The following is a 23,507-nucleotide window of genomic DNA, read 5'->3' as shown; positions in this document are numbered from 1 at the left end:
ACTTTAATCAGACATGATTTGAACACAAGATACCGTACAGGATCCAAGCAACAAGAAGCTATTCTTACAATGTAAACTGACACTAGAAAATTCTGGGTGTGAATGTTTTCAGTAATTCAGTCACCTACAGTGTATCACACATCTCCCACTCAAATTCACTGTGCTATCCCAGAAGAGCTCATGATCAGATGACGATGTGAATTCCCTGGAGTGCAGAGCAGATGACACCTGAAGAAGCCTTTCAAAGGAGTGAAGCCCAGTTCCTCCTACAACTGGGCTGGTATGGAAGAAGGGAAACACTGTAGCTTTCCCTCTCTGCCACTCTGAGGTGACATGTTTTTTCAATACTGCAAAGGGCAAGGGAGCAAGGGAACGCCATATGGCTCATGGGGGCACTGAAGTTGTAGGGCAACCCTGCCTCTGAATTGTTGCAAAGGGATAGGCAAGGAGAAGGCAACAAACATAACTCTATCCTTCCGCTCACAAAAAATTGGGTGTCCTTTATCCACAGGTTATATGGATCTAGAGCATTCTGGACCCATAACTTCAACTACATTTGATGAAGTTTAGGTCATGAAAGCCAACATTACCATCTATGTTGAAAAACTCTATGTACAGCAGGCTGATGGGTCATATAAATGATTAAATCTTCATGAGGAAACGGGAATCCAAATTGAACAGAGTAACACCTTGGATAGATCTCAGTAAGCTGACATTTTGGGTCCTGCTGAAAGAAGTCCTGAAAGTACTAAGGAATATTTATTGAAATTGTACTTGGAGTGCACTGAAAAGTGCTTGGAATCCCATTTGACTTATTCATCAGAAATGTGAAACAAGGTGATGTAGAAAGAACCAACTATTCCAGCATTACTTCTAATCACAGATCTCATTTTGAAGCTCAAACTGAAAGCAACTGTGAAGCATTAGATGGAAGGAAAAGATCACCTCAGTCATTAACTTGGGGAAAAAGGTGATTTTGCTTCCCACTTCCACTAAAACCAAAGAGACAGACGGACGGAAGGAACTCCAAGTAGAGCTAAGACTCATGTCTATCTTTGCATTAAGTGTGCATATGTACCACAAGAACTTCAAGATGTATTTCTCCTGCCCTTGAAATAGCCTCCTACTACTTGATGCTCCTCCTGGAAGCTCCCTATTCATTAGTCTTCTCTAGTTTTTGTTTCCACTAAGCTAAATAATAGGATAAGCCTGTGGTTAATATATAATTATTTTAAGCAAATAATTCTTCCTTCCCTGATTCTTCATCCATACAGATAGTCCAAATACGGCAAATTCTCCTTTTTTTTATGGCAACAGCAAGCCAGGCAGTCTTCATAATCTGAATTGTCTATCAAGAGCTGGTGGAGAGTTTCCTAGAATTCGACATGCCCTCCTAGAGAACCTATTCAAACTCTCCAGAATCACATCTTAAGACCGAGAAATCTTGCCTCTCTCAATATTAGACTAAAAGGATAAGCTTTGCAATCAAAGTGCATCTGAACAACTAAGCCAACTGCTTAAGAGAACTGATAGACAGATCTTTGGCAACCAGTGTGCTTTCAAGCATGCAACAAAAATCCAGATTTCCAATAATTCAGACTCACAATTACCAGTGAATTGGCCTAGTTACACAAACTTTTGATTTTGTTCTTGGTTATTCTGTTTACCTGCAACCTGAGCTTTTCCTTTGGGATGAGATCTGTGGCTTCAAGGACTTTGCCCTGTGTGCAGCAATTCAGGTTTGATACTTTACCTATTTTATCTTTTGTTTTTACAAGTCAGACTCAACCTAATATTCCTGCTATTCCTAATATTCCAACACCCTAGAAGGGAGACTGTCAGTCAACCTCTGCTGTGTGTATCCAAAGTAACATTAGTTCCACCAAATACAATGCTTTGATTTCTCAGAATTTGTCTGGACAGTATCTTCAGAACCCTGTGGTCTGCCAGTTTTTTCACCTCTCCTTTCTAGTAAGTAGATGCACAAATTGAGCATGTGTGAAGTTCCACATATTCTCAGAAAAGGCAAGAGGTTGAATACTTATGGCAGGAACTTTCAAGACAGAAATGCAATACTAAAAGTTTATCTGCAACTTTTAATACTCTAATCTAATAACTTGGATATTTACTCCCTCTATTAAATTTTCAGGTATATTAAAATGACGTTTCTATTATAAAACAAGCACTTCTCTCAAAAGAAGCGCTAAGGAAAATTTCAAAGAAATCACGTAAACACCATCCTACTACCTACTCTGTGTTGCATCACAAAAGACTATTCTTCATTACAGGATATAAAATAACGAAAATCAGAGCCAGGCACTTCAGTGGCCACTGCTGTGGCTTGGTGGTCCAGATTTGCTTGTGATGGGAACATGTGATGACCACTTAGGGAAAAAGTGCTGATTAAATGCAACTATTAAAAATGAATATTAAAATATGAATTCTTTGGTAACTCATATGACCTGGTCTGACTTCATTTGTACATGACTACACATTTAGCTATTCTCAAACAATGAAATATGCCAAAATCAAAATTCTGCTACACTTACCAGCTTAAGATTTATGCTGGTATTTTTGAAGCTGGTGATTGGGAAGTGGGGGAAGAGCTGAGTCACTGCACATTATGAGTTGGAAGACAAGGAACAATAGTGATAGGCAGGAAAAAGGCAATGGGCAGCATGGGTGTGGAAATGCTGGGGATGTGACAGATGAGAGCACAGAAAGGAAAGGGGTAGGACAGCAGGAGGCAAGGAGGGAAGACAGCAGTCAGGAAAAAAGGAAAGGACAGTGGCAATGATACTGATTTCAGTAACTCTAAAATATTTGTGCATTTGAAGCTTTACATATTGTATGATTGAAACAGAGGAGTTACTAGTGTCGAAACTACGATTTACTAACACTGATGTATTATTTTGTAAGATTTTTACAAATTAAACACATATGGATTATCCTCAGGGAAAACAATTAGAACAGGGTATGTCACAAGCACCTCTATTGGAGATACTTTATATGTTGGCTATCAACAACTCAGTTCATACTCAAATGATACAACTAAATATAGAACCTTACTGCATAAAACAAAGAATCCAAAGAAAAATATAAGTACTCTGACTCCCAGCACAATCTATTCACTCAGGTCTCAATTTTTCAAAAGCAACTTTCTTGCCTCCATTCCACCTACATAACAGACTATAGAACAGACAGCCTGTTAACCTCTTCATTTCCTGTTCCCAGACACAAGAGACAAAACAAGACAGAGCTAAGGCAGCTTTCTTTAAAAATACATATTCACATGCATGTAAGTCACAGAACAGAATATGCTGAAGGAGCTAATCCTCATATTATGTGACTTGATGTGGAAGGGAGAACTGAAAACATGCAAACATGGCTTTTGATAACAAAGCTGAAATAAGTTTTTTCAAATGTAAATTTACTTTGCTTGCAGTGCTGTTATCAGTATTGACATCACCAAACCAACTAAAAAAGGCAGAGTTTAATAAAAATGTAACTGCTTTGTTTGCCAATGTGAGTGCAGGCAACTTTGACATTTTGTGACAGTTCAGATGCAGTAAAGAATACTTACCGTATGTAATCTTTCCTCTTTCTTCTTCATCTACAGCTCTAAAAAGATGTGTAACATCAATTTGTGACACACCCATGGCAGTCTTCAGAATACAAGCTAAATCCTCTTCTGTTACAGTTCCACCTTCTGACTGATACAGCTATGAATCAAGACAGCAAGATAAATCATTGCAAAGCTGAATGCCAACTCCTATAAACAGCACTACATTGAAGTAAAGCAAAGTAAAAATTTGGTATTAGAAATTCTAGTCACTCTGCGACTGATGTGATATATTAAGGATTTCAGAATAGTCTGGGTAAAAAAATATCATCATCAGTTCACCTGTGTTTGCTTAGAAAGTAAAGCTTGCTATAATCAGAAAAAAGTCCTACGTTTACACGCCTAACCACTGGAATTACTGTAATATCCAGTGACAAGACTGTCAAACACTAACATGTTTTGCAAACATGTAACAGAGAATAATATTCAGTCCATTGAGCTGTGTGTCCAAACTCCAAGACAGTCTGTGATATTGGGAGATATATTTAGGTCAGTCTAAATCAGATACCATTTCCAATTGGTCAGGTGTAAAACTCAAGATTCCTCTCACCAAATTCCAAAAGCCAGCTCGCATAAAATGCTTGTATCTAAATGGTTTAATCAGAAGAATCCCTACCCCATACACCAGTGATGGGCATATAATTTTCTACAAGTATTTATTCTAGAAAAAAAATTATTTGCATAATGTCACATCTTAAAGAGTTACCTCACAGAAAGAGTTAGTTTTACTACTGACAGATTGATAACTAAGAATAATTGCTCAAAGTCTCATTCCATCTTTGCATATGTACTGTGTTTTACCCTGAGAAATGGACCTGAATACTTCAAAACACCTGTACCAAATACAGCTTCATTAAACTTCCTTAAAATAACTCAATTTGCCTGTACAATGTAACATGAGAGAAAAGAGTTTTTGAAACATTTCGTCTCCTTTTTAAGCATGACAACACTGAAAATATCAAACCATGAAAAAAGTGCTGTTTTGGAAACTTCCTTTTAATTTCTCTACATCATTGAGAAGGTGGGAACTGATGAGATTGAATGAAACAGGCATAAGTATGCATTTTTCATTACAAGCAGAAGTTGTTGCCATAAGACAGTACACCTTAGTGGAATAAAAATATTAAATTTCCATGGAAGAAAACATATGCTCAAATCAGGAATCTTGCCTTCTGCCCCCTGGCATGTAACCTGCACACGGTTTCACAGGAATAGGGCAAAGAACAAGACAGTTCTTTATTAAAACCTGCTACATTTTCACAGAACAAGTAGTCAGGCAATATTGGGTGGTCAGTATAAACACCATATTGACAAGATTTACAACAGCCTTTAGTTTCTTTGGCAGTTTGGAAGGGAAGGTGTCGTACCTACACCGTAGTGCTGCTCTCAGTCCAAACTCCCTGCCAAAGCAGGGTCACCTAAAGCAGGGTGCACAGGAGTGCATCCAGTTGTGTTTGGAATGTCTCCAGAAAGGGAGACTCCACAACCTGCCTGGGCAGCCACCCTCAACAAAAAGCAGTTCTTCCTGAGGTTGGGGTAGAACTTCTTGTGTTTTAGTTTATGGCCATTGCTCCTCATTCTGCCATTGGGCACCACTGAAGAATTTAGCACCATTGTCATGACATCCACCTTTGAGGTATTTACATGCATTAATGAGATCCCTTCTCAGTCTCCTCTTGTCCAGATTAAACACCCCCAGCTCCCTCAGTCTCTCCTCATTAGAGAGATGCTCCAGACCCCAAATCATTATTGTGGCCTTCACTGGACCCTCTTCATTACCTCCTTGTCTTTCTTGTGCTGAGGATCCCAAAACTGGACACAGCACTCCAGAGGTGGGCTCACTAGGGATGAGCAGAGGGGGAGGATCACCTCCCTTGACCTGCTGGCCACACTCTTCCCAATGCACCCCAGGATCCCTCTGGCCCCTCCTGGCCATGAGGGCACTGCTGCCTCATTGTCAACTTGCCATCCAGCAAGACTCTCAGGTTCTCCTCCACAGAGGAGCTGCTCCCCAGCAAGTCATATCCCAGCCTGTGCTGGGACTTGGGGTTATTCCTCCCCAGGTGCAGAACCCTGCACTGGCCCTTGCTGAACCTCTTTGGGTTTCTCCCCATCAAACTCTCCAGCCTATGGAGGTCTCACTGAATGGCAGCACAACTTTCATACCTATCTCCCACTCCCCCCAGTTTTGTATCAACTCCATAAAATGATAGTATTTCTCGAGTTCTTCAGTCATATACTAAAGGCTTTAACATTGAAAATTTGTAGCTATGTGAAATGTTGCACTTTTCCCGAAAGATGCAGCACATGGCAGAGGACAGCACCTGTTCAAAGTCATACACTCATGAACTAGCTAGGTCCTTCAATGGCTCCAGGTAAGCTGTTTGAATATCTTACTGTATGTGAAGTCAGGGCAGGAAGTAGGAAAGGATTAAAAAAGGTTCTCTATTTTTTTTAATCCTAGAATAAGCAAAATTTCCTCAGCTGAAGACTTTTCTCAACCCTTCCAGCCATCACTAGCAGGATAAAATGAGCCATACCTGCTTCCCCTTGCAGAGTACATCCCCTTCTTAATACATGCATAAAGCTTCTCTTCAGTTTTACAGCTAACTTTATATTTTGTAATTAACAAAGTGACTCAAAATTATGTATTATGAGAGTGAAACAGATATTAAAGAACAGAAATTTTCCTAAGAAACAGTTTAACTAAACTTCAAGTGCTTCCAGAAAGAAAATAACCATCCAATCTGAGCTTTTCTTCCCCTCAAATGATAAAATTATATTGCACATTATGAAACATGACAGCTAAATTAAAAAAAAAAAAAAATCCCCAAAGCCCCCTTTACATTTACTTCAAATCTGTTCATTTTAGCACGAAGACACAGAGCTGACCAAACAGCACCTAACTATTTTTCTATGCCATTTTATAGCTGAAATGGACTCGGTCAGGACAGAGACCTTTCTTTCTGCTTTTCCCTCAGAAGCAGCAATAAATAACAGCAGCTACTAATGGCAGATTTCCCACAATATTTGTAGGAACTAAATATTTTTTGCTCCTTCCTCCTTTGCCAAATTTATTGGATTTTGGCCAAAGGGTAAGAATGATACATGTGAACACTAAGCATTCACAGGAACCTCATTTCTTCAGCAAAATGTAGTTAAAGTCATCATGCTGAAGAACCTGAATACAACTACAAGAAAATAGGGCTGCAGTGTAGCACCATGCAACTGAATGCTCTGAGCTCCATGCATTCACTAGTGAAGACAGCATCAAGACTTAGCACTTCTCAGTTTCAGTAACACTGAATACCATGTGAATTCAAGGCAAAGGGAAAAGATGATCCAGGATGCAGCAGAGTTCGCATCTCGAAACAGTGACATTAAAGAAATTAATTGAAAAGTAATACATCAAGGTGTCAGAAACCCATTGGTTAAGCATTGCTGCTGTCACTTTCCCAAAAAGTTTGCATTAACAATCTATAGTGATACTACAACAAACCACTGAGATTAGAGCAAGATCAGGAGCGCTTCTGGGAAGCATCAAGTCTGGACAAAGACTGCAGGACCACCACACATACATGGTAGGACTAAGAGGGAAGAAAATTTTAACAAGAAGAAAAACGGAGATAAAAAATAATCTGTATTAATATGTAGGAAATTTAAAAAAACACTTTATTAACTGGAAAAATTAGATTTGATTGAAACATTCTAAGAGTAGTAAGTACAACTCAACAGACTGTTTGTTTAGAGGAATCAATACAAAGGACTTGAGGTTTGAGACTTAATTTGCTGAAGAAGATTCTACCAGAGTTCTACAAAGAACAATTTCAAACAGCAAGCTTCCATAATTTTACACAATTTACACTTGCAATGCATTCCCTCTTAACACGAACTCTTAATCTAACTTTCCATTAATATTATTTTAAAATGTAATTAAATATTAAAAAGAAATGTTGAAACTTCTATTGACTCTGATTCCAGTACTAATAATTTCTAAAAAATAAGTAAATTACATAGAGCAAAAAAATGCAGCTTACCTGAAATGCCAACTGAATTGTTTCCAGAGTTTTGGATGGCTTACAGACAACTGACAGAGCAATGACAAATTCCCGAATGTCAATTACACCATCTTCATTCTGTGAAGGAAAACCTCCCCTCAAAATAGTGCAGTTTGTCTGAGAATTTTCATAAATAACTAACAGTTTCTAAAAATGCAGAATATTCAGAAAGATTGTTACATGTGCCACAACAAAAAAACAGTGTCACTGAAATGAAACTACACGAGGACAAGAACCTGGGTGAAAGCTCTGCAGATTCTTTTGACAGTCTCAGTCAAAAGTCACAGTTTAAATATTCTTGGAAGACAGTGTTGCTACTGTCACTTTTCACTCACATATTTAAGACTTTTCTATTAAAACATCTGAATAGCTGGGCTGAAATTAAAACCAGAGAACCAGAGGACAACGCACCCTAACTGAAGCCCTGAACACATGACATCTGTTCCAAGAGAGAACACTGTGGACATATCCACCTCCTGGTCCAGCCAGCACCTCGTCCAGACAAAGATAATCGCCATTTCCCCATTCTCACTGATTGCCAGAGGAATGAAAAACTGGCTCATTTGCCAAGATCCTTCAGGTTTCAGGCTCAGAGAGGAACAAGTTATTTATTTTCAAGGTAAATGAAATACCAGCTAACAACAGACACTGCATTCAGCTGCAATGAGCAGAAGAGGTAGCCTGACCCTACATTTTTTCCTCTTCATATTTTGCATCTAGAAAAAAGTAGTTTTTTTCCAGCTAATACTCCTTTTAAGTTCTACCTGAAGGAATGCTTTATTTAGCTAATGATAGGTGCCCTTACCTCATTGAAAGGAAGTGCAGTAAGCAAATTTTATGGTGAAATGCTCAGAAATCAGACCTCAGTGAATTCAATTGAAACAGAAGTAGGCTGAAGTGGAGTCTACCAAAAGTAGTAAAATTTTTAAACTTAGTGTTGTTTCTTACCTCATCAAAAAGTGCAAACATACTTTCTAATGTCTGAGAAACTGGAAATTCCAAGTAGGCTGAAAATTCTTTGAGATCAACCTTTTCTTTCTTCATTTTCATGGCACTTGCAGCATATTTATCAAGATCATCTTCAAGTGTTTCTGGCTTCAGCCTATAAGGCATATTATTTTTGCACATTTCAAAAATCAACCCAGTTTTAACAATACACATTTCAAAATATCAAGTGAAAAAATGGATGATTACAGTGTAAAACATGACAAAGTCTGGATTAAGAATTATTACACAACTTTATTATAAAAATAATGTATTTCTGTAATTTTAAAGCTCCCATTAATTCTCAAACTCTATTAGGAATTACTAAAAGGGCTTAAGAACCCTGGACAAACTCATGTCCTTTAGTCTACCTTGATTACAAGCCATATGTGTAAGCAGTTCAACAGGAAGGAACACAGTCTAGAACTAGCTAATAAATTCCAAGCATGGACAACAAGGTGGAATTTAGGTCACCCAAATATGGCTGTATTGTAGGACAGTAACATAAACCAATTATGTTTCCAAATTTACTAATGTCACTGAACAGGAAGGACATGATACATCTTACCTAAAAAAAAAAATATTCAGGGATTACGTAATAGCGATTATACTGTTAATCCTGTTTATCAGTCCTCATTTTTCACATTCAGTCTTAAGTTTGACACCATTATGAGGTAACCCAAACGAAATTCTTGCAGTTTCTACAGCTACAGAATTTCCTCAGTCCTTCCCCATTGCAAAACCAGACTCTGACTGATGAATGAACAGGCTTATACTTATGTACATATCTACTGCATTGTTATTGGTTAGTTTTTCGCCTAAGTCAAGCTTCCTGTTTTGGCTTTGCTAAAAAAACCCCCAAACAACAACAACCAAAAACCAACTCCCCAAAACAAAACCAAACCAAACCAAACCAAACAAACCAACCCAAAACCCCCCTCCAAACCAACAAAACAAACCAAAAAAACCCACCCAACAAAAAGGCTTTACTGAATAATCTTACTATGAATAAAATAAATGGTGCTGCAGATATGACACAAAGAAAAGCAGCTCCCCCCCAACACAACATCAAGCAGATTTGGATCTGGTCTCTTGTGAACTGATTTAGGGTAACTTTGGCATCTATCCACTTTGAAGACAAAAGATGCCAGTAAAGTCTCCTACAATGTCCTTCTGCAGTTGCCTGTTTTGCTGCTTGCTGCTACAGACAAGGAAAAGTAGTTATTCACACAACTCAGAAGCTTACATCAGAACTGTTCCCAGACTGCAGCTGGGACTCCCCAACAGCTTCCTCTCAGTAACAAGAACGAATAAAATGCTTAATATCAGCATTCTGAGGAGCTTCTGAAAAAAGATAAGAGCGTTTCTGATAGAAAGATGATCTGATACATCAGCTCCCGAACCTGATTGTTTCTGCACTGACCCTTTCCAAATATTGCAACTTTTAAGTAAAAGTACAACTCCTATGTTGTCTGTCATGACCTAGACTGACTTACCAATATGTACTAACTAAACCATGCCAAGACCTGTATTTCTGAATTATAAGACTTGAACATGCAAGAATTCTTCCAGAAACCCATGGCTCCTATAGAACATTCACAAGTTCTCCATGCCAGCATTAAAGCACTTATCTTAAGATTTAGACCTACACAGTGTAAAAGAGTGAGATACCCTTCTGCAAATCATTTTCCATGATCAAGTAGAAAGGCAGAAGGAACAATAAAAAAGATCCATAGAGGATTTGAGATGCACACAGAACTCATCTTCTCACATGCAGGATTACACGCAAGAAGTGTCCGCTGATAATACATCCCAGAGTAGTAGCTGAAATGGATTTTAACTGTAGCATGAGGACAGCTGGCATCTAAATCCTCCCTTGAGATAAGCCCCCACTGACGCAGAATACGTAGTGTAACGTTTGTCTCTAAATCAGAGAGATTTTGTTTGCAGTGAATTGTCTCAAAATTCACCTTCTGGAACTGAAGGAGCACTCATTTGGCGAGCAGCACACAAGACTGGCAAGACCTCCTCTTCACCGGTAATTAACCCTGAAAAGCTACAGAAGCTTGAAGGCAAAATCTTGTATGGGAAGTAACACAGCTCACCACGAATCTTACAGGCATCTTGTGGTTTATGTTTTGTAAATACAGGAAGAGATGTGAGGCAATCTCAAAAGCAGTATGTGGATCAGTGAGGCAAACTGCTTCAACCTGAGTATGACTGCACTGTACTTCTGGTAATCCAAGGTGGGCTCACTTCCCTCTAGCCCTTCAAAACCAGAAAGTAATTAATGTTGATGACCATAAGTCTTCAGAAGCTAAGTGCAAATCTCAGGTTCTGAACTGATATGAAAAGGTTTGAATGTCCCAGTTCCTTTACAATTGTTACTTTTATTCCAATGGAGGCCAGAAATTACAGAAAACCAACAGCAAATGTCTTCCCTCATGAAATCATGCTTGTTGGCTTAATAGTTACCATGCAGGATCTAGGCTTTAAGTAAAATTATTTGCTGTTGTGGTGTTTTGCTCCATTTTTTAGGTCAGTGCACACCAAAGAGAACAAGAAGTATTCCTGAGTTCATGAAGATAGAAAGGACATTTTTCAAGATTAACAGCTCTGAACATTAAATTCTTCACAGCAGACTTCACAAGGAAAACCAGATCCCTGAAGGTAAAATATTTTACAGCATAATTATCACTATTTTTAGCAAGTAAGCTAGTTTTAGCTGTATTTGACTATTTGAAAACAAGCTCATTTTCTTGCATGCTGGGAACCTGCCAAAAACCTTCTAGTGTCTCAGAGAGCTGGAAGAACAGCTGGATCTTGTACTTAGCTACTGCAAACTGCAAGCACAGAGAAACATGCCCTAAGCAAGAAAAGCACAATACATTCAGTTTCACATCTGCTGACGCACTTCTGTGCAACTTCTTGCCATCACAGAGCAAGTATACTGAAAAACTGCAACACTGACCTTCTTGAATTCTCTTGGCACACCCTGCCTTGGTCCACAAAAGCAGGGGCTACCATGGTTGGTATTTGCTGTCATGCCTGATCCATGATCACCTCCTGTAGTGGAGAGCATTGCTTTTATCACAAATACAGATGGTAAATCTCCTCCAGAGGTTTTTTTCCTTGCTATAGATGACCTCTGAGCACTCTGAAGTCACAGCACAGGTAGTTAGATGTGAGGGTTTATTACTCTGAGGACACAAAGTTCTATCTACAGTCCAGACCACCACTTCAGGCACACATAGAGAGCAGAAGTCTGCATTGTAGTCTGGATGGTGGAGGCTCTAGAGCAAGAATAGACAGGCACCAGGCCTGAGGTCCTTGCTGATCTTGGTAGCCTACAGCTACAATGACTAAAAGGATCCTCATGGTCAACTTGATGAGGTAATATTGGGAATTAGAACAAACAGAAGCTTGAAACAACAGGAGCAAATCAATTCAAATCAGAAATCAAGGATCTCCTTGCAGGAAACTACCCTAAAGCAGCTCATAAGAAGTATCTCAAAAGGACAGATACTAGACTTAATTAACTGCATGAACACTTCCTGAAGGAGAAGATATCCGAAGTGGTCTTTAGTAAGGCACAAAATCCAAACAAGAGTCAATGTCCAGAAAATGGCAATATATCCAGTTCAAGTAAAAAGAGATTCACTTTAAATAGTGGGGTAATTAATTACAGAATAAAATCATCAAATGAAACAGAGGGTTTACAACGTATGAGAAAAAATATGAAAGCTACAACATAGATTGCACATAGTTTAGCAGTTAGCTCATTGGTCAGACATCAATTATCAGACTGAAGAGAAACATGACTCCTTGAGGAGTAATCAATGCACAATTTGAGAGGATGATGTCTCTCAAGTCTGTGATCTATTGACCTCATTGATAAAGAGTCATTTTATCAGAGTTTGGTACCAGCCAGCTGTACAGCTGTTAACAGAGCCTGAGCTCTTCCTTAGATGAAGCATGAGAACTCACTGCTGTGCCTGCATGGATTCTGGACTGGATCCCATCCAGCTGAGCACAGGCAAAACAAATTTTACAGACAACGATAATGATCAGCTGTAGACACATACTGTGCACAGAAGTAACTCTTCAGTACAGCAAACTGAGGTGTAAGTTGATTTCAAAAAATCTAAACCAAAAAGAACTCTGAATTTGCCTTACTGTAGGAATTTTAAAACTGGACGTTACCTTGAAAGTACATCATTGCTCAAAAACAAGTATTAAGACTGGATGAGAAAAATCCATTGGATAAAATGTACTGTTCCAGTTATTTAGGGACGGTAGTGGATGATCTTAATGCCTCCCTGACCTCAAAACCTTTGAATAAACAGCAAAATGACTACATTATTATCAAGCATGCATTAGAGATTAAGTCATATTACAATCTTCATCCAATTGTGCCAGAAAAATACCATCATAATATCCTCCTTATTGGCACATGCTCAAATTCAGAGAGGATTATATTTCACCAATGATTAATTGCTCATACCAGAGAAAGAACTTCTGAGCTGCAGTGTACCTCATTCACAAATGCAGGTAACTGTTTCAGAGGCCAAAACAAAACCCTAGAAAAGCGTAATTTGAAAGAACAGCTTTAAATTGAGCAGATAGAAGCCAGACAACTTAACAAGAGGATTAAACTGAATCCCGGGATTATCAACTGCATAATAAGAGACGTGGGTGGTTGGTTTGTTTTGTTTTGCTTGTTTTTCTTCCTTAGTCCTGTAAATTCAGAGCCTTCTAAACAAAGTGAGAATCCTTCTTTTCCCTTAGAAGTCTCTCCTATCCTAATGGAAGTTTTTCAGATGAAAGTTCTGACAGTAGATTAATACATGCTTGTCATCTGAATTCATGATGTGTGCTGTCCTACATTCCTTTTTCTCCAACAGAGCTTTTTCTTCTTTATTTTCATTTATGTACACAAGCTGAAGATGAAGGAAAAATTAGTGAAAGGAACTAAAATATACAATGGAAACATTAAACTACGCTCTGTAATTTCAGGTGATGAGACAAGAAAATGAAAAAGGGTGTTTGCATACTGAGAGTTAATAGGATGAGGCTGTCCATTTAGTTCATGGTTGCTCAACAAAATCACTGAAAAAGCAGGAGAAAAACTGGAGAACAGCAGCAAGTTCCACTATTTGGTTTATGTAAATTTTTCAGGTTTGTTGAGGCTTTTTTGAAAGGTAAAGCCAGCAGGAAACAGCACTATGGGAAGAAAGAAGAGAGGACCCACGCTGCATGTACTGACCTACAGCTGCATTAGAAAGTCCATCTGGCAGTGACCTGCTCAAAAGATCAACCAGCAACCACCTTGTCCTTCTAGGGAAAGGGTGATCCTCTGTCCTCACTATTACAAGGTTAATCCAGTCACAAGATTGCTATTGGCAGCACTTGTTTTCCCTCCACAGATGACACAGGAAAAGGCAATTGTATCAAACTGTATCAAATACTAGGAAACCCACAGTATTCCTGATCCTCTTCAGAAAGTATCTTCTCACTAGCTCAGGAATGAATGCTTCAGACTCTGCTCACTTGTCAGATGGAAAATAAGAACTTTACAACCTCTACTACTCATTAGGATTCAGGGGTGCTGCTTGCAAGTGAAGTGTAGTACTGTTTCAATTTTATACCGGTGTTTCCCTGATTGTACAATGACAACATTCCATATATACTCATAAATGCAATATCATTACGTGATAGGAAAACTATATAAGCACAGATGTATAATAAAGATGCACCTTACATATAAACATTGTATATGCTCACCCAAGGCTTCTCACAAGCTTTGCAAATTCTAAAAGACACGTATCTGAAGGTAGACGAAGCTGTCCTTCAGCCAAAGCCAGCTGACAGTCTTCAAATGTGTAGTCTGTCACTGAAACTCCCAATGCCCTTGAATAAACCAAAGAAACACTGTAAGCAAGACACGCAAAGAAAACTAACCAGAATAATCTCTTTTTTCACAGCAAAAAATCCTGTAACAATTATGCTCTCTATTCTAAAAAACTACAAGGAAGAGCCCAAAAAAGTAAGTTTACATAGAGAGAATGAAATATGGCACTCGATCCATTGCAGAGCACCTGCTTTGACTGAGCCCATGAAAATATGCAAGAACACAAGGCAAAAATTAGGCAGTGCATAGACTTTCATAGATATAAATTTCATATAAGTTAATAACTAGAGTTTCAAAATCTTTAATCTATAACACAAATATGTATTTATTAACAACTGTATTAAATATCTTTATTACTACTGAATTAGTAATGTATTACCTTTTGTATAATATTAATATTATACAAAAGACATTTCTCTATAAAGAGCAGCTAGAACACAACACATAAAAACTAGGATAGTTAAACTCTAAGCAAACAAGTTATTTTTAAATGAATGACATAAGAAAGGTAGAAAAAAAATACTCCTAAGCCTTTATACACCAAACAATTCAGTATTGGTTTTTGCTTCACTTCTAACTTGATGCTGTAGGAACTGTAGCACCAAAAGATAATTGATGGAAATCTTGATATTGAGGTTGCCCAGCATTTGCTGTGGCAGAGTTGAGAGAAAGACAGTGTGGTGTGAAGGAGGCCTTTAAGAATTCAGTGTACAAGCATAAAATGCAATTTAGAAAGCCATCACAGCTCCATATAAGCCACTCATCTGCCACATTTTTTTATTATACTTGATTTGACTTATTGTAGTGAGGAGCATTATCTCTTTTATGTAGCCTTCTCTAGTTTGATGAAATCTTCATAAAATTTTTTTATAAACTTACCTTCATTCTTTTCATCTACAGTTTGTCTACCTTACTGCCAGCCACCTTTTTCATATGGGAAGTTAATATACACTAATGCCAAGACTGATGCAAAACCCTGAGGTCCGCCATACTGATTCTGGCTTCGATGAAAACTCTGCATTCAATTCTATGCCTTATTACAAATAGTTTGATCTGTAATGGTAGTTACCTCTTATGCAAAAAATTTCTGTCAGTCTCTTCCTCAGAATCTCATTCCAAGGCCTTTGAATACCAAGGTAAATAACATAAGCCACCAATTAATTAACAAACTTCAGGAATTCTGATATATAAGACATGCACTAAACCTTAAAGGTACTGATCAGGGTTTCTCTCTTCTCTTTAAGGCTGAGAAAGTCAAACATTCAGGAAGAACACCTCACTAATAAATATTCAAGTTCAAAAGTACCAAATATGGTAAAAAATAGATAGTATTTATAAGCTATTTATGCACAAAACAAGGAATTAGAAGGTAGTGATCTTGGCTGAATAGCCTCCCCCTCCCTAAAAAGAAACAACAAAGAGAAAGGAACAAAAGGACAAAGCCAACTAAACCAAATGATTTAGGTACATAGAAAAGTCATCTTAAAAGCAGAGTGTTGAAGGTTAGATTGATTCATAATGGTGATCTAAGCAATTAAATCCAGTTCCTCCAAAATTTTCTCCGCTTGATCCGTTCTTGTTTCATCAATCCACTCCTCCTATGACGTGTCCCAGCAGTGTTTGTAAATCAGTAAACCACCTTAATGGAATGGACAACATTCTTGTGATACCTTACCTCACTCCACAGACTTATGGTTAACATAGCAACAAATGCGTGAAATACAGATGAAGAACTCCCCCATGCTATGGGGATTTAAATCCATATCCAAGTACAACCTGGCTTAGAGATCAGGTATTGCGAGCATGTCAAGACTTCTGTTTTATAGTATTAGTATAGTGTTGTATTATACAAGATGAAATCACTGGTATTTTACAATACAAAATAAATTTTCCTCAAAAGAAGAAAAAGGAGTGGAAAAAAGAAGCAGAATCTTTCCAGCCAGTTGAGATTACTGCCTTCTCTGTACTGCCTGTGCACTTGATCATCCCTATAGACATCCATGCCAACTGTCTCCAGCAAGGACATGCTACAGGCAGTACTACCCAGAGCAGTGCCATAAAAGAATGGGGCAATAAACAAAGACCTAGCTCAGCCAAGCACATCACACCAAAATTCATCAGTTCTCCAGCCCAGGCTAGGTACAGCATGTAACAGAAATACAGGAACTTAAAGGCGATCAGCTGAAGCACAGGGGAACTACATGCAAAAGAGGAAGCTTGTTAAAAATAAGTTAGAAAACTGAAAGAGTAAAGTGGTCCTCTGTTGGACATACTAGGGAATCAGGAGAAGTGGTAAGACACTTAAATTCTAAAAGGACAAAAAAAAAAAAAATTAGTGTCATTAAAACTGATTAAAGGTGGCAATTAAAACAAAGATACTTTAAAGAAACAAAAGAAACCCAAGCATTCTCTCAAGGGAAACAGAGGATGGACAAGTTAAAACATAACCATAAGGTGGCAAGCCAAAGCAAGAAACAATAGTTTGTTAAAGCCAAAAGCAAGATGCTTTTCCAACACATCAAAAGAAAGATGACGAAGAAAGATCAGGGCACTCAGCCTGGGGGCAGGGTTGAAGCCTGACTGACTGCCAGCCCAGCACCAATGCCAGATTTAAATAATTGCTAAATAATGGGCCCCAAATATGTTGAAGGAGCCGAGCCAAAGAGGAATTTAAAAAAAAAAAAACCCAACCAAAACAAACAATCGACAAAAAAAATAAACCCCAAATTTAAGATACAAAATAAATTACAAACAAAAGCTGGGGTGATTTCAGACTCAGCCAAACCACAAGGGAAAACACAACCTGCATCTTTTTATGGCTTTGTGCACCCCTTACAAAAGAGGTGGTACTTGGGCCAGACTTATATTGCAATCAGTAAAGGAAAATCCCCACTACAATTAATACCTACACATACGCTCAATGTCAACACATACACCAAATGGGATTCAGAAAGACAAAAGCAGCTCCTCTAGTTCACCTGTTGCAATTTTCAAGCTGCTGGACTTAAAAAAAAAAAAAAAAAACCAACAAAGAAATGAACTTAAATAGGGTACAGATACATCCGGACTTTCACAATAACAAAGATCAGAAGTGAGGAAGGAAAGAAACACTTCTGCTAAAAGCAAAGCAAAGTTCTATCATAGAATCAGCCAAGGCCAGATAGAGTTCAAGGGGCTCTTGAGTTCAGAAGACAAAGCACAAGCTGTATAGGGCTAGCAGCTTAAAGGACCTTGATTTCAGCTCAGAATGTTGAAGAATGTGAAGTTGGGGAACATATAAAGGTCATTATTTATGCTAAGAATGGTGAATTTTTTTATTTCTTAGAATAAAGCCTGGCATACTACAGTTCACTGTAAGGCCTTGGTACAACTGCAACTCACAGGATTTTCTACAGAACCTACAGAATCAAACTATTCTAACTTATTCTTCCAGGGCAATCTTTTTCTATTTCAATTGGAAAAACAAAAAACAAACAAAAAAAAACCCCACCAAAAAACCCCAAACAAAACAACAACAACAACAAACAAGCCCCCCCCAAAAACCCACCAAAAAACAACAACAAAAAAAAACCCCAACCCAAAAAAACCCAACTTCAATTTGAGATGCAAGTTACAAGTACAATCCCATATTTTTAATAAACTAAAAATAAAACAACTTTTGCCATATTTGAAAGCATTTCTCCTCTTTTCTTCAAACTACCTCTGCTTTCACACTCAGTTTGTGTAAGCCTAGCCTTTTTAAAAGTCCAGCAGATTTATATGGCCTGACATGAATGTCTGGCCTGACATAATTGAGACTTTTTCCTTCCCTGTCCTTCCCAAGATGCTGGCTATTTACCCATCATGATATCACACTACATGAAGTTTCAAAGTCTGCAAGTTGCTTGAAAATAATAAATGAAACAAAACCCCAAAAGCTTTCCTGCAAACCCAATCTATTAAACACAACAGTTATACTTGTTATATCCTGGTGTCTTACACCAAACAGCTCATTATGTCTAACATTTGTGCAGTCATAATATAAGATGAATTAACTTCCTCATTTTCTGCATGCTAATCCACTATGCATGCAAAATGCTGAACATAAAACAATGTGACTGCTGGAATATTATGTAAAGTGAGAGAAAACAGTACAGGCTGTATTGTGACATTCACAATCTACACTTGAACAAGAACATTCTCAAAGGTTTTAGTGTTCATAAGCAGAACTGTGAACTAATCAAGAGAATATTCCACAGGCTGCTCAAAAAAACCCCCTTTAAATCAACTATAATCTTTATTGGGTGCTGAAAATATTAGGATTCTATCTAATTGGTATTTTTCTTCATTATCGGATGTTCAGCAAAAAGATATACAAAACAGTGGACAAGTAACAGCAATTATTAGTAGTCATCTGTACATGAACTTCCTGAACCAGAGACCTTTTGTACCACTATGTTTCAGAATCACTAATTAACCACATGTTTTTACAGTATATCTCAGCTCTGATGAAGTAATTTTATCTGGTAATGAATGCCACAATTTTGCATATTTTGAAGATTTCATTTACTTTCAGCTGATCTACTATTGAGCGCTTTCCATCTCTTCTGCTATGAAAAACAAGACTTTCTTTAGTATGCTTTTCCAGAGCACTGATGATTTTTGTGACTTCGAAACAACCCTCCACTCTTTTTCCCCTCCCATCCATTCCCAAGCTGAAGAGCTGACAACTATTTAGTTTTGGAAGGCCAGAGTAGACAGTCCCTTTTCTCTCCTCAGACTACTACTTTGTGACATTATCCAAGCAAGAGAAGGTCCAGTCATGAGTCTGAAGTTCACATAAGGAATCTATTATCTCATAATGGTTTAATTTTTAGACAGAAAAAGAAGCTGCCAACAGCTGTATTTCTGGCTGGTGTTGTTTGAAAATGAGTCCTGTAATTGTTGGTCTTGTAGACCTGCACATCACAAATCTTCAAGGGGTAAAAAACAAAGGAGGCTCTCCTTGTGTTGTCAGCATTCAAAAACCAGTTCAAACCAGACTGTTGCAAAGTATTACTTAACTTAAAAAAAAATTATCTCGGCCTTGAGAAATTAAATGTAGCAAGAAGTTGCACAGTTAGCCCTGTTCTGTGATTATGTTCTCCACCTGCAATGCTCATAGGATTCAGAGAAATGAAGAGAGTGCACAGTGTATTTCTCATCTCCGTTTTTGTATATGGCCTGAACTCAAGCAATGCACAGAATCTTTTAGCTGGGAAAAGACCTATGAGATCATCAAGTCCAACCTTTAATCACTGTCTTTTCAACTAGACCATGGTGCCACATCCAGTTGTTTCCTGAACATCTCCCTGGGCAGCCCATTCCAATATTTAACAACACTTTCCATGAAGAAATTCTTCCTGCTGTTCAACCTGAACCTTCCCTGGAGCAGCTTGAAGCCATTTCCTCTCATCCTATCACTGGCTGTGTTGGACAAGAGGCAAACCCTTGGAACAACTTCCTTTCAGGCAGTTAGAGAGAGCAATAAGGTCCCCTTGAGCCTCCGTCTGTCCAGACCAAACAGCCTCAGCTCCCTCAGCCCCTTCTCACATGATTTACTCTCTAGACCCTTCACCACTGATGCTTCAAATGGATGTTTTGTTAAGACCAGCACTACAGTAATTCTACTTATATTGATGCTTATGCCTCTGATAGCATAAAATGCCAAAAAAGTATAAAATTTTTATACTATTTTTATATAGGATAAAAATCCAAAGTTTGGATTTCAAAGCCGAATGCTGAGCATCCAAACTGTACCTGTGCAGAATCACACACGAAACTTCAGACAGCACAGGCACATAGCACAGCAGTTTTCCCAAAGTTAGATTCAACAGGCCACTGAAAACAACAAATAGCTGTGAGTCAGACCAGTAAGCTACTGTGAACCCACATGCTTGAGGCTACTCTTCGCAACTAGCATTACTCTATCACATATATTGGCAAAGATCACATTCTGATGCTGTCAGAGCCTGCAAAAAAAGAAAACCAACCCCAATTTTGACTGTGTAGAAGATGACAAAAGGGAAGACGGACAGACTACCTGTAATATTTTTTGCCTTCACCAGCATGCTGGATCAAAGTACTAATTTCTCAAAAGCAAAATGTAATGCTCGTATGTCAAGCTGGAAGTCACTGCTTTAACTGTATGACATGCTCCAACATGGGGTAAGTGACTTCACAGAAAACATCAGGAAGGCAGATGTTTCAAGTTCCATGTCAAACATGCTGCACTTTAATCAATTTCAGCACATACTACAAATATAAAAACAGGTCTTTAAATGTTTCTGAAAGTGAGTAAGAAAAAAATATTGGAAAAATGCAAACTGGTCTATGACATTTTGCTATTTCTGCAGGAAGACTGCCTTTCTGGGCTCACCAAAAGTGAAACTTCACTCCTGGAGAGTGTCACATATGTTATTACAATGCTGAGTTTAACACTCAAAAGATCCAGGAAAACAAAATGTTCAAATCAGGACTACTGAAAGAACTTCAGTTCTGAGGTGATTACATTTTGAAAAACAAAGGGGCAAAGGTGTCTGGCTTCCATCAAGTTTCAGTGTCAACATCTGCCATGTGCAAAAAGAAATTAACAAATTTGTAATATTTTGTCTTCCATTTTCTCTCAAATTGTACCACCTAACCATATTCTTCCCTGTTTTGAAGGTAGTCTTTAAGAGAAACTGAAACTGAAAGAAAACAAATTCTGCTTGCATATTAGTAAGTGGCCTGTGGGTCTGTGTATCACAATCTAGTCAGCTCATATCTGCAATTACAGGTGAGATTACTTTAGGCTTGCACAAAGAGCCCGCAGTGCAGATTTTCACAATCAGCTGTCTGCACTACCACTGGCTTATCTATGTACAAAATGAATTTTTGCAACTAACTAAAAGCTAAGCTATTGACACACTTCTTTCAAACATCTGAGTCCTAAAGAACAGCAGGGTAACAGACTTTCCCCCCCCCCCAAAGTGGGAGTAAAAGTTATCTGCTTTTTCCTTCAAACAGAATTTCTATGCCCTAAACAGTATTTTGATTACAACTAAGAGATGTCCTTCAGAATACAGCTGCTAATGAAAATTAGGCATTTAAGGAGAGTAGCAAATGGCTACAGCCCCATAATGAAAAGAGGTAACTAATATATTTCTTTAGGGGAAAATACTCCAAACAAACCACAAATCATTCTTTAAATAGCTATCAGTAAATTAGGAACTATGATGCAGCAAAACAACATGGAAAAGTAAAAACTGATAAAAAGTTGCAATTGATGCAGCTAAGAAGCATAAGACTTTTTAAAGCTTAAGAAAAAATACAAAAAATAATGTAACCAACTACTAGCTAAGGACAGCAAAATTGTCATCAGGCAAAAAAACCCCTCTGTCATGTGCAATACTTTACACTGGGAAACAATTAAGATGACACACCTTATGAATAAAAGTATTTCCCAATGCTCTAAGAGTGGTAGAGATATTTCCTCCACCACTGAGAAATTTTTAGAAATAAATACTTGTGATGGCAAGGCCAAGTGATTTGTTCCTAATAATTCTGGAAAAGCTGGGATTGAAGTCTCAAGTGGCTGACAATTTTACAACACTAACACAGTCCTAATAAATTATTACTTACTAATTTGAAGATTAAAAAACCCCGAAAACAACATGGGCCAGAAAGTTTGATACTCAAGTAAAAACATACATAGAAGAAACTGTGGAACTCAATAAATTAACAGACCAAAACAACTCATGTTGAGTACCATCAGCATAAGATGATAATAGCTTATGCGCATGAAGATGAAAACGATGATTTTGCTTAAGTAATACAAAAGTAAGGCAATATAATACTTATCCACATGGCATGACTTACTAGTAGGGCAGTTTCAGAATTTTGTTAGAGCAATAAAGAACACATGAAGTGAATTAAAAGCTCAGGACAGCACCACACTTTATTTATGGATTTTAAACAGAAATAGCCACGACTGTTGCCATATTTGAAAGTACTCAACATTTGCTATGATTTGAAAGTGACTGTAAACACAGCTCCTGATAGCTTGTCGTGGGTGACAGAGGCATTGGCTAAACTGAGTAGGAGTCAGAACAAGGCCAGAAAGACCAAACAAGACGGACTCACTCAAAAATAAGTTGTATTAGAAAATTAAAAATGAAGCATATCGTTAAAGTATAAGTAGGGCTCATATTTTAAATGGCAGATTTATCTATTCTGCACATACCTTTTGTGCAAATTAAGAAAATGACCCAAAGGATGGCAAACATGTTCAGCAGCCGTGGCTATTCTGTATGAGTAATTCCAGTTGTGATAACACAGGTACAGTTCGGCTTTCACTTTTTGGGCAAGTAAATTCATCCAACATGCAAGAAGCTAATGTCCTAAAGAAGCAAACCTCTGTGAATGACAGCATCTCCTTAATGAAATAGTTCATGGTCACTTTATAAATACAAATTGAGTATCTGGAGACTACCATCATTCACATCTGCGGCCACTCACAGAAAAGCTAGTCAAATATGGGTAAACCAAAAAGTCTTCAGAGAGTCAACAAGCAGAAGCAACATAAGTTACAGACATCTTGTTAAATGCTTTGTTCAATGCTAAATAGAGGCTGTTCACAAATCAAGATTATTGTGAAGGTAAACAATTTCCAGAGCAGAAAGTGTATCTAATGCTGCACTCATCAACTTCTATCAACTCCCTCTGAAATCAAGAGCAAGACACAAGGTTTCCACAACGCTGGTTCTAGACTCACAAATACATTATTACCTGGGAGAATCACCTTTGATGCTGTAAAATATCCAGCAGAATTACTCTTTTGCCAGAGAAATACGATGGGGAGGAGGGGTAAGCAGACATCTAAATAAATCCCAAAAGGACCTCTTGAAAACAAGATGCTACATTGCCACTGACT

At 38.0% G+C, this 23,507-nt stretch overlaps 1 protein-coding gene across 1 annotated transcript in view; it reads right to left on the bottom strand.

Moving 5' to 3' along the window:
* Positions 1–23,507, bottom strand: part of LPCAT1 (lysophosphatidylcholine acyltransferase 1) — a 65,696-nt gene that overhangs the window by 8,297 nt on the left and 33,892 nt on the right. Inside the window, exons 10-13 of the mRNA XM_066184989.1 lie at positions 14,449–14,574; positions 8,629–8,782; positions 7,660–7,758; positions 3,584–3,722 (exon numbers count right to left, since the gene is read on the bottom strand). Of these exons, the coding sequence (XP_066041086.1) occupies positions 3,584–3,722; positions 7,660–7,758; positions 8,629–8,782; positions 14,449–14,574 (518 nt within the window). The remainder of the gene's footprint in view (positions 1–3,583; positions 3,723–7,659; positions 7,759–8,628; positions 8,783–14,448; positions 14,575–23,507) is intronic.

The sequence above is a fragment of the Chamaea fasciata genome, unplaced genomic scaffold (assembly GCF_029207755.1).
Source record: "Chamaea fasciata isolate MVZ Bird 193981 ecotype frontalis unplaced genomic scaffold, bChaFas1.0.hap1 SCAF_1, whole genome shotgun sequence".
Taxonomy (NCBI): domain Eukaryota; kingdom Metazoa; phylum Chordata; class Aves; order Passeriformes; family Sylviidae; genus Chamaea; species Chamaea fasciata.
This window is presented reverse-complemented; position numbering and strand designations above follow the sequence as displayed.